A 16,099-nucleotide genomic window follows, 5' to 3' on the forward strand; every position below is an offset into this window, starting at 1 on the left:
CTCGTTCTCTCTCTCGTTCTCTCTCCTTCTCCCTTTCTCTCCCCTCTCTCCTTCTCTCTCTCTCTCGTTCTCTCTCGTTCTCTCTCCTTCTCCCTTTCTCTCCCCTCTCTCCTTCTCTCTCTCTCTCGTTCTCTCTCTCTCTCTCTCTCCTTCTCCCTTTCTCTCCCCTCTCTCCTTCTCTCTCTCTCTCGTTCTCTCTCTCTCTCTCTCTCCTTCTCCCTTTCTCTCCCCTCTCTCTCTCTCGTTCTCTCTCGTTCTCTCTCCTTCTCCCTTTCTCTCCCCTCTCTCCTTCTCTCTCTCTCCCTTTCTCTCTCTCTCTCCCCCCCCCCCTTTCTCCCCCTCTCTCTCTCTCTCTGTCTCTCTGTCTCTCTGTCTCTCTGTCTCTCTGTCTCTCTCTCTGTCTCTCTCTCTGTCTCTGTCTCTGTCTCTGTCTCTCTCTCTCTCTGTCTCTACATTTTACATTTACATTTTAGTCATTTAGCAGACGCTCTTATCCAGAGCCTCTCTCTGTCTCTGTCTCTCTGTCTCTCTCTGTCTCTGTCTCTCTCTCTCTCTCTCTGTCTCTCTCTCTCTCTGTCTCTCTCTCTCTCTGTCTCTCTCTCTCTCTGTCTCTCTCTCTCTCTGTCTCTCTCTCTCTCTGCCTCTCTCTCTCTCTGCCTCTCTCTCTCTCTGTCTCTCTCTCTCTCTATCTCTCTCTTCCAATCTGCTGAGCTGTCAGTTTCTGCTAGCTGTGGTTCTGTACATCCCAAATGACTCCCTATTACCTAGCTAGTGCCCTACATGAGGATTCCGGCTTTGGGATGAATCCGTAAGCACCTCAGACACAGCAGGATCGTTGTTATTCCTCAGAACTTCTTGTAAACTTGTCCGTTCTGCTTAGTTTTATCTGAGAGCGTCAGTTTTTTGAAACGGGATTGATTTTAGAAAAATTGCGCTGATGTACATCGATACGCTGTCCAAGGAGACATTGATATTGACTGAGGAGACTCGCCATTGGTTGAGGCTGCGGCCACATTGACATTGTTAGAAAATTCTCTATTGAACAAAAATGAAATGCTAAATATGTCTGCCTTTTTATTACATATGCAAGTTGACTTCAACTTTTGCCTGGATTTAAAAAAAAAAAAAAAAAATTTTTAAATGCACAAATGTTTTAATCGTTGTTGATGTGTTCCTCTTCCTCTGTAGGTCCTGCTCAGGTTCCCATGATGTCGCCTAATGGTTCAGTGCCTCCAATATATGTGCCTCCTGGATACGTTTCACAGGTATGCTCCCCCGCTTCCTGTTTCATAGGTATGCTCCCCCGCTTCCTGTTTCATAGGTATGCTCCCCCGCTTCCTGTTTCATAGGTATGCTCCCCCGCTTCCTGTTTCACAGGTATGCTCCCCCCTCTTCCTGTTTCATAGGTATGCTCCCCCCTCTTCCTGTTTCATAGGTATGCTCCCCCGCTTCCTGTTTCATAGGTATGCTCCCCTGCTTCCTGTTTCATAGGTATGCTCCCCCGCTTCCTGTTTCATAGGTATGCTCCCCCCTCTTCCTGTTTCATAGGTATGCTCCCCCCTCTTCCTGTTTCATAGGTATGCTCCCCCGCTTCCTGTTTCATAGGTATGCTCCCCTGCTTCCTGTTTCATAGGTATGCTCCCCTGCTTCCTGTTTCATAGGTATGCTCCCCCCTCTTCCTGTTTCACAGGTATGCTCCCCCGCTTCCTGTCTCGTGGACACACACCTACAATTTAAATTTGATTTGACCTTTGTAAGGTACAGTGCCTTCAGAAAGTATTCAGACCCCTTGACCGCATCCACATTTTGTTACGATACAGCCTGAATTTAAAATGTATTAAATTGAGATTTTCTTTGTCACTGGCCTACACACAATACCCCGTGGAAGTGGAATCTGGTTTATAGAAATGTGTAAGTCGATAAGTATTCAAGCCCTTTTGTTATGGCAAGCTTAAAATTCAGGAGTCACAGTTTGCTCAAGTCACACGATAACTTGCATGGACTCACTGTGTACAATAATAGTGTTTAACATCTCCGTACCCCACACATACAGTTATCTGTAAGGTCAATCGAGCAGTGAATTGGTAGATAAAAAAACCCGGAATATATAAAAAGCAGATATTGAATATCCCTTTGAGCATGGTGAAGTTATTAATTACACTTTGGATGGTGTATCGATACACCCAGTCACTACAAAGATACAGGCGTCCTTCCTAACTCAGTTGCCGGAGAGGAAGGAAACCGCTCAGGGATTTCACCATGAGGCCAACGGTCACTTTAAAACAGTTACTGTTTTTTTTATTTATAAAAAAATATATATTTATTTAACCTCTCTTGGTTAAAAAATCAGTGCGCCAAATTCAAAACAACAAAATGTCATGATTCAAAGTTCTCAAACATACGACTATTTTACACCATTTTAAAGGTACACTTCTCCTTAATGTAACCACATTGTCCGATTTCAAAAAGGCTTTATGGCGAAAGCATAAAGTTAGATTATATTAGGACAGGTACAACACAAGAAAAACCACACAGCCATTTTCCAAGCAGGAGAGGGGTCACAAATACCAGAAATACAGATAAAATTAAGCACTAACCTTTGACGATCTTCATCAGATGACACTCCTAGGACTCAATGTTACACAATACATGTATGTTTTGTTTGATAAAGTTCATATTTATATCCAAAAACAGCATTTTACATTGGCCCGTGATGTTCAGAAAATATTTTGCCCCCAATACTGCCGGTGAAACAGCACAACAATTTACAAATATACTCATCATAAACGTTGATAAAATATTAAACTGTTATTCAAAGAATAATAGATGAACATCTCCTTAATGCAACCGCTGTGACAGATTTCAATAAAGCTTCACGGGGAAAGCACACTTTGCAATAATCTGAGTACGGCGCTCAGAAAACAACATCAGGCAATACATATACCTGCCATTTTGGAGTCATCTAAAATCATAAATAGCATTATAAATATTCACTTACCTTTGATCTTCATCAGAAGGCACTTCCAGGCATCCCAGGTCCACAATAAATGTTGTTTTTTTCGATAAAGTCCATAATTTATGTCCAAATAACTCCTTGTTGTTTGCGCGTTCAGTAAGCTACTCCAAATGTAGGAAGCGCGCCCAAAATTTCACGACAAAAAGTAAAAAAAAAAGATATATTTGCGTTCGTTGAAACATGTCAAACGTTGTATAGCATCAATATTTAGGGCCTTTTTAACATAAAACTTCAATAATATTCCAACCGGATGATTCCAATATCTTGAAAAACGTTTTGGAACACAGATACTTCATGTGAACGCGCGCCACAAAACTCATGTCATTTTCTGAGTCACCAACTTCCCGGCCTTCTTGTTCGCTCTCTGTTCACTGCAAAAGCCTGAAACAAGGTTCTAAAGACTGTTGACATCTAGTGGAAGCCTTAGGAAGTACAAAATGAACTCTAAGTCAATGTGTGTTAGATAGGCAATGACTTGAAAAGACTACAAGAACCAGATTTCCCACTTCCTGGTTTGATTTTTCTCAGGTTTTTGCCTGCCATATGAGTTCCGTTATACTCACAGACATCATTCAAACAGTTTTAGAAATGTCAGTGTTTTCTATCCAAATCTACTAATAATATGCATATTCTAGTTCCTGGGCCCGAGTAGTAGGCCGTTTAATTTGGGTACGTTTTTCATCCGGCCGTGAAAATACTGCCCCCCCTACCCAAGAGAGGTTTACCTAGGCAAGACAGTTAAGAACAAATTATTATTTACAATGACGGCCTACCCCCAGCCAAACCCGGATGACACTGGGCCAATTGTGCTCTGCCTTATGGGACTCCCAATCACGGCCGGATGTGTATACAGCCTGGATTCGAACCAGGGACTATAGTGACGCCTCTTGCACTGAGATGCAGTGTCTTAGACTGCTGCGCTACTCGGGAGCGTGTACAGGAGGAAACTAAAGATGGATCATCAACAGTGTAGTTACTCCAGAATGCTAAAGGACAGAGTGAAAAGAAGGAAACCTGTACAGAACAAATATATATATTCCAAAACATGCATCCTGTTTGCAATAAGTCACTAAAATAAAAGTATATATTTTTGTCCTGAATACAAAGCCTTATGTTTGGAGCAAATCCAGCACAACACATCACTGAGTAACTGCCTCCATATTTTCAAGCACGGTGGTGGCTGCATCATGTTATGGGTATGCTTGTCATCGGCAAGAACTAGGGAGTTTTTTTAGGATAAAAATAAACGGAATAGAGCTAAGCACAGGCAAAATCCTAGAGGAAAAACGTGGTTCAGGCTGCTTTCCACCAGACACTGGGAGATTAATTCACCTTTCAGCAGGACAATAACCTAAAAAACAAGGCCAAATCTACACCAGAGTTGCTTAGAAAGAGGACATTGAATGTTCCTTACAGTTTTGACTTAAATTGGCTTCAAAATCTATGGCAAGACTTGAACAATGGCTGTCTAGCAATGATCAACAACCAACCTGACAGATCTTGAAGTATTTTTAAAAGAATAATGTACAAATATTGTATAATCCAGATGTACGACGCTCTTAGACTTACCCAGAAAGACTCACAGCTGTAATCGCTGCCAAAGTTGATTCTAACATGTATTGACTCCAGGTGTATGAATGCTTATGTAAATGACATTCCTGTATTTCATTTTCAAGACATTGCAAGAATAAAAAAAAAAAAAACATGTTTTCAATTTGTCACTATGGGTTAATGTGTGTTGATGGGTGAGGAAAAAAAATAAATGTAATCCATTTTGAATTCAGGCTGTAACACAACATGTGGAATGCGACAACGGGTATGAATACTCTCTGAAGGTTCTGTAGATGCTGAAGGTTCTCCTTTCAGTCTGATTTTGGCCTCCTGATTTCATGTCCGAATCGCTCCACTTCCTCAGACAGAATCAAGCATTTGTAACCCCTAGCAGCCTGTTGTCTCAGATCATATACAGAGGTTACCAATAATAATAGTTGTTTTCTCTCTCTCTCTCCCTCTCTCTCTCCCTCTCTCTCTCCCTCTCTCTCTCCCTCTTTCTTTCCCCCTCTTTCTCTCCCCCTCTTTCTCTCTCCCCCTCTTTCTCTCCCCCTCTTTCTCTCCCCCCTCTTTCTCTCCCCCTCTTTCTCTCCCCCTCTTTCTCTCCCCATTGCTCTCTCTCCCTCCCCATCGCTGTCTCTCCCCCCTACCTCTCTCTCCCCCCTACCTCTCTCTCCCCCCCTACCTCTCTCTCTCCCCCTACCTCTCTCTCTCCCCCTACCTCTCTCTCTCTCCCCCCTACCTCTCTCTCCCCCCTACCTCTCTCTCTCCCCCTACCTCTCTCTCCCCCCTACCTCTCTCCCCCCTACCTCTCTCCCCCCTACCTCTCTCCCCCCTACCTCTCTCCCCCCTACCTCTCTCCCCCCCTACCTCTCTCTCCCCCTACCTCTTTCCCCCCCTACCTCTCTCTCCCCCCCTACCTCTCTCTCTCCCCCTACCTCTCTCTCTCCCCCCTACCTCTCTCTCCCCCCTACCTCTCTCTCTCCCCCTACCTCTCTCTCCCCCCTACCTCTCTCCCCCCTACCTCTCTCCCCCCTACCTCTCTCCCCCCTACCCTCTCCCCCCCCTCTCTCTCCCCCTACCTCTTCCCCCCCTACCTCTCTCTCCCCCCCTACCTCTCTCTCTCCCCCTACCTCTCTCTCTCCCCCTACCTCTCTCTCTCCCCCTACCTCTCTCTCTCCCCCTACCTCTCTCTCTCCCCCTACCTCTCTCTCCCCCCTACTCTCTCTCCCCCTACCTCTCTCTCTCTCCCCCTACCTCTCTCTCTCCCCCCCTACCTCTCTCTCTCTCCCCCTACCTCTCTCTCTCCCCCTACCTCTCTCTCTCTCCCCCTACCTCTCTCTCTCTCCCCCCTACCTCTCTCTCTCTCCCCCCTACCTCTCTCCCTCTCCCCCTACCTCTCTCTCTACCTCTCTCTCTCTCCCCCCTACCTCTCTCTCTCCCCCCTACCTCTCTCTCTCCCCCCTACCTCTCTCTCTCCCCCCTACCTCTCTCTCTCTCCCCCCTACCTCTCTCTCTCTCCCCCCTACCTCTCTCTCTCTCCCCCTACCTCTCTCTCTCTCCCCCCTACCTCTCTCTCTCTCCCCCCTACCTCTCTCTCTCCCCCCCCTACCTCTCTCTCTCCCCCCCTACCTCTCTCTCTCCCCCTACCCTCTCTCTCCCCCCTACCTCTCTCTCTCCCCCTACCTCTCTCTCTCCCCCCTACCTCTCTCTCTCTCCCCCCTACCTCTCTCTCTCTCCCCCTACCTCTCTCTCTCTCTCCCCCTACCTCTCTCTCTCCCCCCTACCTCTCTCCCCCTACCTCTCCCTCCTACCTCTCTCTCTCTCCCCCCTACCTCTCTCTCTCCTCCTACCTCCCTACCTCTCTCTCTCTCCCCCTACCTCTCTCTCTCTCCCCCTACCTCTCTCTCTCCCCCTACCTCTCTCTCTCCCCCTACCTCTCTCTCTCCCCCCTACCTCTCTCTCTCCCCCCTACCTCTCTCTCTCCCCCCTACCTCTCTCTCTCCCCCTACCTACCTCTCTCCCCTACCCTCCTCTCTCCCCCTACCTCTCTCTCCCTACCTCTCTCTCCCTACCTCTCTCTCCCTACCTCTCTCTCCCTACCTCTCTCTCCCTACCTCTCTCTCTCCCTACCTCTCTCTCTCCCTACCTCTCTCTCTCCCTACCTCTCTCTCTCCCTACCTCTCTCTCTCCTCCTACCTCTCTCTCTCCTCCTACCTCTCTCTCTCCTCCTACCTCTCTCTCTCCTCCTACCTCTCTCTCTCCTCCTACCTCTCTCTCTCCACCTACCTCTCTCTCTCCTCCTACCTCTCCCTACCTCTCCCTACCTCTCCCTACCCCTCTCTCCCTCTCTCTCCCTCTCTCCTCCTACCTCTCTCCCTCCCCTACCTCTCTCTCCCTCCCTCTCTCTCCCTCCCTCTCTCTCCCTCCCTCTCTCTCCCTCCCCTACCTCTCTCTCTCTCCCCTCCCTACCTCTCTCTCTCTCCCCTCCCCTACCTCTCTCCTCCTACCTCTCTCCCTCCCCTACCCCTCCCTCTCTCTCTCCCTCCCCTCCCTCTCTCTCTCTCCCCTCCCTCTCTCTCTCTCCCCTCCCTCTCTCTCTCTCCCCTCCCTCCCTCTCTCCCCCCTACCCCTCCCTCCCCCTACCTCTCTCTCTCTCCCCTCCCTACCTCTCTCCCCCCTACCCCTCCCTCCCCCTACCTCTCTCTCTCTCCCCTCCCTACCTCTCTCCCCCCTACCCCTCCCTCCCTCTCTCTCCCTCCCCTACCTCTCTCTCCCCCCTACCCCTCCCTCCCTCTCTCTCTCTCCCTACCTCTCTCTCCCCCTACCCCTCTCTCTCCCCCTACCCTCTCTCTCCCCCTACCCTCTCTCTCCCCCCCTCCTCTCTCTCCCTACCTCTCTCTCCCTACCTCTCTCTCCCTACCTCTCTCTCTCCTCCTACCTCTCTCTCTCTCCCCCCTACCTCTCTCTCCCTACCTCTCTCTCCCTACCTCTCTCTCTCCCTACCTACTCTCTCCCTCTCTCCTCCTACCTCTCTCCCTCCCCTACCTCACTCTCCCTCTCTCTCTCTCCCTCTCTCTCCCTCCCTCTCTCTCCCTCCCCTACCTCTCTCTCTCTCTCCTCCTACCTCTCTCCCTCCCCTACTCCTCTCCCTCCCTCTCTCTCCCTCTCTCTCCCTCTCTCTCCCTCCCTCCCTCTCCCTCCCCTACCTCTCTCTCCCTCTCTCTCTCTCCTCCTACCTCTCTCTCTCCTCCTACCTCTCCCTACCTCCCCCTACCTCTCTCTCTCCCTACCTCTCTCTCCCTCTCTCCTCCTACCTCTCTCCCTCCCCTACCTCTCTCTCCCTCTCTCTCTCTCCCTCTCTCTCTCTCCCTCTCTCTCTCTCCCTCTCTCTCCCTCCCTCTCTCTCCCTCCCCTACCTCTCTCTCTCTCTCCTCCTACCTCTCTCCCTCCCCTACCTCCCTCTCCCTCCCTCTCTCTCCCTCTCTCTCCCTCTCTCTCCCTCTCTCTCCCTCCCTCCCTCTCCCTCCCCTATCTCTCCCTCTCTCTCCCTCTCTCTCCCTCCCCTCCCTCTCTCTCCCTCCCCTACCTCTCTCTCCCTCTCTCTCCCTCTCTCTCCCTCCCTACCTCTCTCTCCCTCTCTCTCCCTCTCTCTCCCTCCCCTCCCTCTCTCTCCCTCCCCTACCTCTCTCTCCCCTCCCTCTCTCTCTCCTCCTACCTCTCTCCCTCCCTCCCTCTCTCCCTCTCTCTCCCTACCTCTCTCTCCCCTCCCCCCCTCTCTCCCCCCTACCCCTCCCTCCCTCTCTCTCCCCTCCCTCCCCTCCCCTCCCTCCCTCCCTCTCCGTCCATCAGATCATAGAGGAGAATGGAGTCCGTCGTGTTCTGGTGTTACCTCAGCAGCCAGAGTTCCACCCTGGGGGCCACTCCCCCCTGCACCACGCCCCTCCTCCACCCCACGCCCACCTGCCCGCCTTCATGCCCCACCCCGCCATGTTGCCCCCCCCACCCCACCTCTACACAGGCATGGCGGGTGGCGTGGGGGACATGAGCTCCCAGTATATACCACAGTACCACCCAGCACACATTTACTCAGAGCAGGGTGAGTATATACACTACATAGTATGCACTACATAGTATGCACTACATAGTATGCAATACATAGTATGTACTACGCATTACATAGTATACACTACATAGTATGCAGTACATAGTATACACTACGCACTACATGGTATACACTACGCACTACATAGTATACACTACATAGTATGTACTACGCACTACATAGTATACACTACATAGTATGCAGTACATAGTATACACTACGCACTACATAGTATACACTACATAGTATGCACTACATAGTATACACTACACACTACATAGTATGCACTACATAGTATACACTACGCACTACATAGTATACACTACATAGTATGCACTACATAGTATACGCTACACACTACATAGTATACACTACATAGTGTACACTACATACTACATAGTTTGCACTACATAGTATGCACTATACACTACATAGTATGCACTATACACTACATACCGAGCATTCATAAAATATTCAGACCCCTTGACTTTTTCCACATTTTATGTTACAGCCTTATTCTAAAATTTTCTCTTCATCAATCAACACCCCATAATGACAAAGCAAAAACAGGTTTTTTGAAATTTTGGCAAATTTATAAAATAAAAAACAATTATGAAATGTGACATTTACATTAGTATTCAGACTATTTACTCAGTACTTTGTTGAAGCACCTTTGGCAGTGATTACAGTCTTGAGTCTTCTTGGGTATGATGCTACAAGCTTGGCACACCTGTATTTGGGGAGTTTCTCCCATTCTTCTCTGCAGATCCCTCTCAAGCTCTGTCAGGTTGGATGGGGAGCGTCGCTGCACAGCTATTTTCAGGTCTCTCCAGAGATGTTCGATCGGGTTCAAGTCCGGGCTCTGGCTGGGCCACTCAAGGACATTCAGAGACTTGTCCTGAAGCCACTCCTGCATTGTCTTGGCTGTGTGCTTAAGGTCGTTGTCCTGTTGGAAGGTGAACCTTCGCCCCAGTCTGAGGTCCTGAGATCTCTGGAGCAGGTTTTCATCAAGGATCTCTCTGTACTTCGCTCTGTTCATCTTTGCCTCAATCCTGACTATTCTCCCAGTCCCTGCCTCTGAAAAACATCCCCACAGCATGATGCTGCCACCATGCTTCACCGTAGGAATGGTGCCAGGTTTCCTCCAGATGTGACGCTTGGCATTCAGGCCAAAGAGTTCAATCTTGGTTTCATCAGACCAGAGAATCTTGTTTCTCATGGTCTGAGAGTCTTTAGGTGCCTTTTGGGAAACTCCAAGCGGGCTGTCATGTGCCTTTTACTGAGGAGTGGCTTCCGTCTGGCCACTCTACCATAAAGGCCTGATTGGTGGAGTGCTGAGGAGATGGTTGTTCTTCTGGAAGGTTCTCCCATCTCCACAGAGGAACGCTGGAGCTCTGTCAGAGTGACCATTGGATTCTTGGTCACCTCCCTGACCAAAGCCCTTGTCCCCCGATTGCTCAGTTTGGCCGGGCAGCCAGCCCTAGGAAGAGTCTTGGTGGTTCCAAACTTGTTTCATTTAAGAATGATGGAGGCCACTATGTTCTCAGTAATGTGTTGTGTTGTCCCAAACATGACACTTTGTCTTAAGGACAAAAAGTTAATTTCTAAGCCACATTTTTTGCAGTATTACTTTGGTGCCTTATTGCAAACAGGATGTATTTTTTTGCTGTTGAATATTTGTATTCTGTAGAGGCTTCCTTCTTTTCGCTCTGTCGTTTAGGTTAGTATTGTGGAGTAACTACAATGTTGTTGATCCATCCTCAGTTTTCTCCCATCACAGCCATTAAACTCTAACTGTTTTAAAGTGACCGTTGGCCTCGTGTTGAAATCCCTGAGCGGTTTCCTTCCTCTCTGGCAACTGAGTTAGGAAGGACCCCTGTATCTTTGTAGTGACTGGGTGTATTGATACACCATCCAAAGTGTAATTAATAACTTCACCATGCTCAAAGGGATATTCAATATCTGCTTTTTTATTTTTACCCATCTACCAATAGATGCCCTTCTTTGCGAGGCATTGGGAAACTCCCCTGGTCTTTTTGGTTGAATCTGTGTTTAAAATTCACTGCTCGACTGAGGGACCTCACAGATAATTATATGTGTGGGGGTACAGAGATGAGGTAGTCATTAAAAAATCATGTTAAACACTATTATTGAATACAGAGTCCAAACAATTTATTATGTGACTTGTTAAGCACATGTTTACTCCTGGACTTATTTAGGCTTAACAAAGGAGTTGAATACTTATTGACTCAAGACAAATCTCAATTGAATACATTTTCAATTCAGGCTGTAACGCATTATGTGGAGTAAGTCAAGGGGTATGAACACTTTCTGAAGGCTCTGTGTGTGTCTGTACATACCTGTTCTGTGTGTCTCTCTGTGTGTCTCTCTGTGTGTGTCTCTGTGTGTGTCTCTGTGTGTGTCTCTGTGTGTGTCTCTGTGTGTGTCTCTCTCTGTGTGTGTCTCTCTCTGTGTGTGTCTCTCTCTGTGTGTGTCTCTCTCTGTGTGTGTCTCTCTCTGTGTGTGTCTCTCTCTGTGTGTGTCTCTCTCTGTGTGTGTCTCTCTCTCTGTGTGTCTCTCTGTGTGTCTCTCTGTGTGTCTCTCTCTCTGTGTGTCTCTCTCTCTGTGTGTCTCTCTCTGTGTGTGTCTCTCTCTGTGTGTCTAAGTCTCTCTGATCTTCTCTAAGTCTCAGCAGATTCTCACTCCCCACACGGGCGCCCGCCGCCGTTCGTCCACCGCGACGAAAGGGCCAGCAAGACCTACGAGCGTCTGCAGAAGAAGCTCAAGGAGCGGCAAGGGGGAGAGAGAGGAGGAGGAGGTGGAGGAGGAGGTGTTCAGATGAAGGACAGTCCCCCTCCCTCGCCACAGAAGAGTCGAAGCAGCCCCCCCTCCATGGACAGTATCTACAATGGGGTGGTTGGAGGAGGGAAGGGGCAGGAGGCTGAACTGGGACAGGGACAGACCAGCACCACCGCCAAGCAGACGGGCATGGAGAAAGAACCTGGAGGTAAGTGTAACCGATGTGAAACGGCTAGCTAGTTAGTTAGCGGTGGTGAGCGCTAATAGCGTTTCAATCGGGTGACGTCACTCGCTCTGAGACCTTGAAGTAGTTGTTCCCCTTTGCTCTGCAAGGACCTCGGCTTTTGTGGCGCGATGGGTAACGATGATTCGTAGGTGTCAGTTGTTGATGTGCGCAGAGGGTCCCTGGTTCAAGCCCAGGTTGGGGCGAGGAGAGGGACGGAAGCTATACTGTTACATAAGGAGGGCAAACCGGGCCTTGGTCAGGGAGGTGACCAAGAACCGGATGGTCACTCTGACAGAGCTCCAGATTTCCTCTGTGGAGATGGGAGAACCTTCCAGATGGACAACCATCTCTGCAGCACTCCACTAATCAGGCCTTTTATGGTAATGCACCGTATATTTAGACCTGTTGTGACTTATATTGCCTTATTCTATGACAGGTTATGACGCCTACATAAGTAAAAAATCCACAAAGCCTACCACACAAGGAAATACATTCCATTACACCAGGTATTCTCAAACTCGCCAAATAAAAATGTGATTCTCAATTTTTAAAACGTTTATTTTTCCCCGCCTGAGTAGCCTTGTTTCACTGCCAAAAATAAAATGAAACCATCTAGTGTTCAGCGAAATAACAACACAATGTTAAATACAGGTAGCCTAGTCAAATAATGAACGTCCAATCACATTAAGCCTTACTCTCTGGTGGAAATGAGAGTCCCTGGGAGGGCATTTTGTCGTATTACTATTAGGCCAAAACATTATTAGGAGCGTAATTAATAATTAGACATTATTGAAGTAGATTGAATAGAATAGAATAACTTTGATGTCATTTATTTTTTATATGAGATCCTTTCTAAACCGAACGCAATGTGTCAGTGAGTAACCAGATCCCCTGGTTACCCCTGGTTACCCCAGATCCCCTGGTTACCCCAGATCCCCTGGTTACCCCAGATCCCCTGGGTACCCCTGGTTACCCCTGGTTACCCCAGATCCCCTGGTTACCCCAGATCCCCTGGTTACCCCAGATCCCCTGGTCACCCCAGATCCCCTGGTCACCCCAGATCCCCTGGTTACCCCAGATCCCCTGGTTACCCCAGATCCCCTGGTTACCCCAGGGCAGGTATCACCCCGGGTCAGGTATCACCCCGGGGCAGGTGTCACCCCGGGGCAGGTGTCACCCCGGGGCAGTTGTCACCAACACTCAAAGTTGTGGCAAAATGGCTTAAGGACAACAAAGTCAAGGTATTGGAGTGGGCGTCACAAAGCCCTGACCTCAATCCTACGGAATTTTTGTGGGTAGAACTGAAAAGCGTGTGCGAGCAAGGAGGCCTACAAACCTGACTCAGTTACACCAGCTCTGTCAGGAGGAATGGGCCAAAATTCACCCAACTTGTTGTGGGAAGCTTGTGGAAGGCTACCCGAAACGATTGACCCAAGTTAAACAATTTAAAGGCAATGCTACCAAACACTAATTGAGTTTATGTAAGCTTCTGACTCACTGGGAATGTGATGAAAGAAAGAAATAAAAGCTGAAATAAATAATTCTCTCTACTTTTATTCTGACATTTCACACTCTAAAAAATAAAGTGGTGATCCTAACTGACCTAAGACAGGGAATGTTTACTAGGATTAAAAACGGAGTTTAAATGTATTTGGCTAAGGTGTATGTAAACTTCCCACTCCAACTGTAGGTGTTCCGTTTGTCCAGGTGGGAAAGGGCGGTGTTGAGTGCCATAGAGATTGCATTATCTGTGGATCTGTTGGGGGCAGTATGCCAATTGGAATGGGTGGTGTGAGCCATGACCAGCCTTTCAAAGCACTTAATGGCTACAGATGTGAGTGCTACGGGTTGGTAGTCATTTAGACAGGTTACCTTAGTGTTCTTGGGCACAGGGACTATGGTGGTCTGCTTGAAACAGGTTGGTATTACAGACTCAGACAGGGAGAGGTTGAAAATGTCAGCGTGGACACTTGCCAGTTGGTCAGCGTGTGCTTAGAGTACACGTCCTGGTAATCTGTCTTGCCCACATCGGCTACGGAGAGCGTGATCACACAGTCGTCCGGAACAGCTGATGCTCTCATGCATGTTTCAGAGTTACTTGCCTCGAAGCGTGTCATTGGGCAGCTCGCGGCTGTGCTTCCCTTTGTAGTCTGTAATAGTTTGCAAGTCCTGCCACATCCGACACGGTGAGGTACGATTCAATCTTAGTCCTGGATTGACGCTTTGCCTGTTTGACGCTTCGTCGGAGGGCATAGCGAGATTTCTTATAAGCTTCCGGGTTAGAGTCCCGCTCCTTGAAAGCGGCAGCTCTACCCTTTTAACTCAGTGTGGATGTTGCCTGTAATCCATTGCTTCTGGTTGGGGTATGTACTTACAGTCACTGTGGGGACGACGTCATCGATGCACTTATTGATGAAGCCAGTGACTGATGTGTTGTACTCCTCAATGCCATCGGAAGAATCCCTGAACATATTCCACAGTCTGTGCTAGCAAAACAGTCCTGTAGCTTAGTGTCATTTTAGCAGACTCTCTTATCCAGAGTGACTTAGTGCTTTCGTCTTAAGATGGCTAGGTGAGACAACCACATCACAGTCGTAGTAAGTACATGTTTTCCCTCAATAACAAAGTTATCATCTAAGTCAGTGCTAGTGGGTAGTGACTCTGCTGTCCTTGCATCAAGGGGGAAGCTGGTCCCACCGTTGGGGTTCCAGGACAGAGAAGAGTTTTGACTGTACATTAATGACCTGCCTGTTGCCCTGGGATTAACATACGACATATGATGAATCTGTTTTTTTGGTGCATAATAAATTGCATAACTTGATATCGTAATTTCTTCTCTGGTCTCCCCTTCTAGACATGGATGAAGAGGCCCTGCTCCTACAGGCTCTGTTGAACACTGTCAGTAAACCAGTGGTGAGTGTCTCTCTCTCTCTCTCTCTCTCTCTCTCTCTCTCTGTCTGTTGAACACTGTCAGTAAACCAGTGGTGAGTGTCTCTCTCTCTCTCTCTCTCTCTCTCTCTCTCTGTCTGTTGAACACTGTCAGTAAACCAGTGGTGAGTGTCTCTCTCTCTCTCTCTCTCTCTCTCTCTCTGTCTGTTGAACACTGTCAGTAAACCAGTGGTGAGTGTCTCTCTCTCTCTCTCTCTGTCTTTTGTCTTTCATGTCATAGACTTTACATACCATAATATTTCAAATCAAGAGTGTATGACATGATGTAATTGCAGGGTAGGTGAAATTCTTCCACTCGGAGCTTCAACAATGTAGGTCACAGAGAAGTGAATGAAACAATATTACAATAATAATAATAATACTAAGTGAAATAATATAATAATACTGGTGGGTGGTAGGTTGGGGGGGGGTAGCTGACTGGGGGCTTGGTAGGTTAGGGGGGGGTAGCTGGTTGGGGGCTTGGTAGGTTAGGGGGGGGTAGCTGACTGGGGGCTTGGTAGGTTGGGGGGGGTAGCTGGTTGGGGGCTTGGTAGGTTGGGGGGGGGTAGCTGACTGGGGGCTTGGTAGGTTAGGGGGGGGTAGCTGGTTGGGGGCTTGGTAGGTTGGGGGGGGTAGCTGACTGGGGGCTTGGTAGGTTAGGGGGGGGTAGCTGGTTGGGGGCTTGGTAGGTTGGGGGGGGTAGCTGACTGGGGGCTTGGTAGGATGGGGGGGTAGCTGGTTGGGGGCTTGGTAGGTTGGGGGGGGGTAGCTGGTTGGGGGCTTGGTAGGTTGGGGGGGGTAGCTGACTGGGGGCTTGGTAGGATGGGGGGGTAGCTGGTTGGGGGCTTGGTAGGATTGGGGGGGTAGCTGACTGGGGGCTTGGTAGGATGGGGGGGTAGCTGGTTGGGGGCTTGGTAGGATTGGGGGGGTAGCTGGTTGGGGGCTTGGTAGGTTAGGCGGGGTAGCTGGTTGGGGGACTTGGTAGGTTAGGCGGGGTAGCTGGTTGGGGGCTTGGTAGGTTGGGGGGGGTAGCTGACTGGGGGCTTGGTAGGTTGGGGGGGGGTTAGCTGGTTGGGGGGGTAGCTGGTTGGGGGGGTAGCTGGTTGGGGGCTTGGTAGGATGGGGGGGTAGCCGGTTGGGGGCTTGGTAGGTTGGGGGGGGTAGCTGACTGGGGGCTTGGTAGGTTGGGGGGGGTAGCTGGTTGGGGGCTTGGTAGGTTAGGGGGGGGGTAGCTGACTGGGGGCTTGGTAGGTTAGGGGGGTAGCTGACTGGGGGCTTGGTAGGTTGGGGGGGGTAGCTGACTGAGGGCTTGGTAGGTTAGGGGGGGTAGCTGACTGGGGGCTTGGTAGGTTAGGGGGGGGGTAGCTGACTGGGGGCTTGGTAGGTTAGGGGGGGGTAGCTGACTGGGGGCTTGGTAGGTTAGGGGGGGTAGCTGACTGGGGGCTTGGTAGGTTAAGGGGGGTAGCTGACTGGG

The 16,099-nt window shown here is 49.3% G+C and overlaps 1 protein-coding gene across 5 annotated transcripts in view; it reads left to right on the forward strand.

The window, feature by feature from the left end:
- Positions 1-16,099, forward strand: part of fndc3a (fibronectin type III domain containing 3A) — a 199,304-nt gene that overhangs the window by 100,173 nt on the left and 83,032 nt on the right. For 3 of the 5 annotated variants that reach the window (XM_082966821.1, XM_082966819.1, XM_082966822.1), the window contains 4 exons: positions 1,189-1,265; positions 8,420-8,666; positions 11,359-11,679; positions 14,552-14,610. In XM_082966821.1, coding sequence (XP_082822947.1) covers positions 1,189-1,265; positions 8,420-8,666; positions 11,359-11,679; positions 14,552-14,610 — 704 coding nt within the window. Of the gene's footprint in view, positions 1-641; positions 809-1,188; positions 1,266-8,419; positions 8,667-11,358; positions 11,680-14,551; positions 14,611-16,099 lie in introns of those variants that run through there. The other 2 variants (XM_082966823.1, XM_082966820.1) reach the window with 2 other exon arrangements.

Source organism: Salmo salar, chromosome 20 (assembly GCF_965601325.2).
Source record: "Salmo salar chromosome 20, fSalSal1, whole genome shotgun sequence".
Classification (NCBI taxonomy): Eukaryota; Metazoa; Chordata; class Actinopteri; order Salmoniformes; family Salmonidae; genus Salmo; species Salmo salar.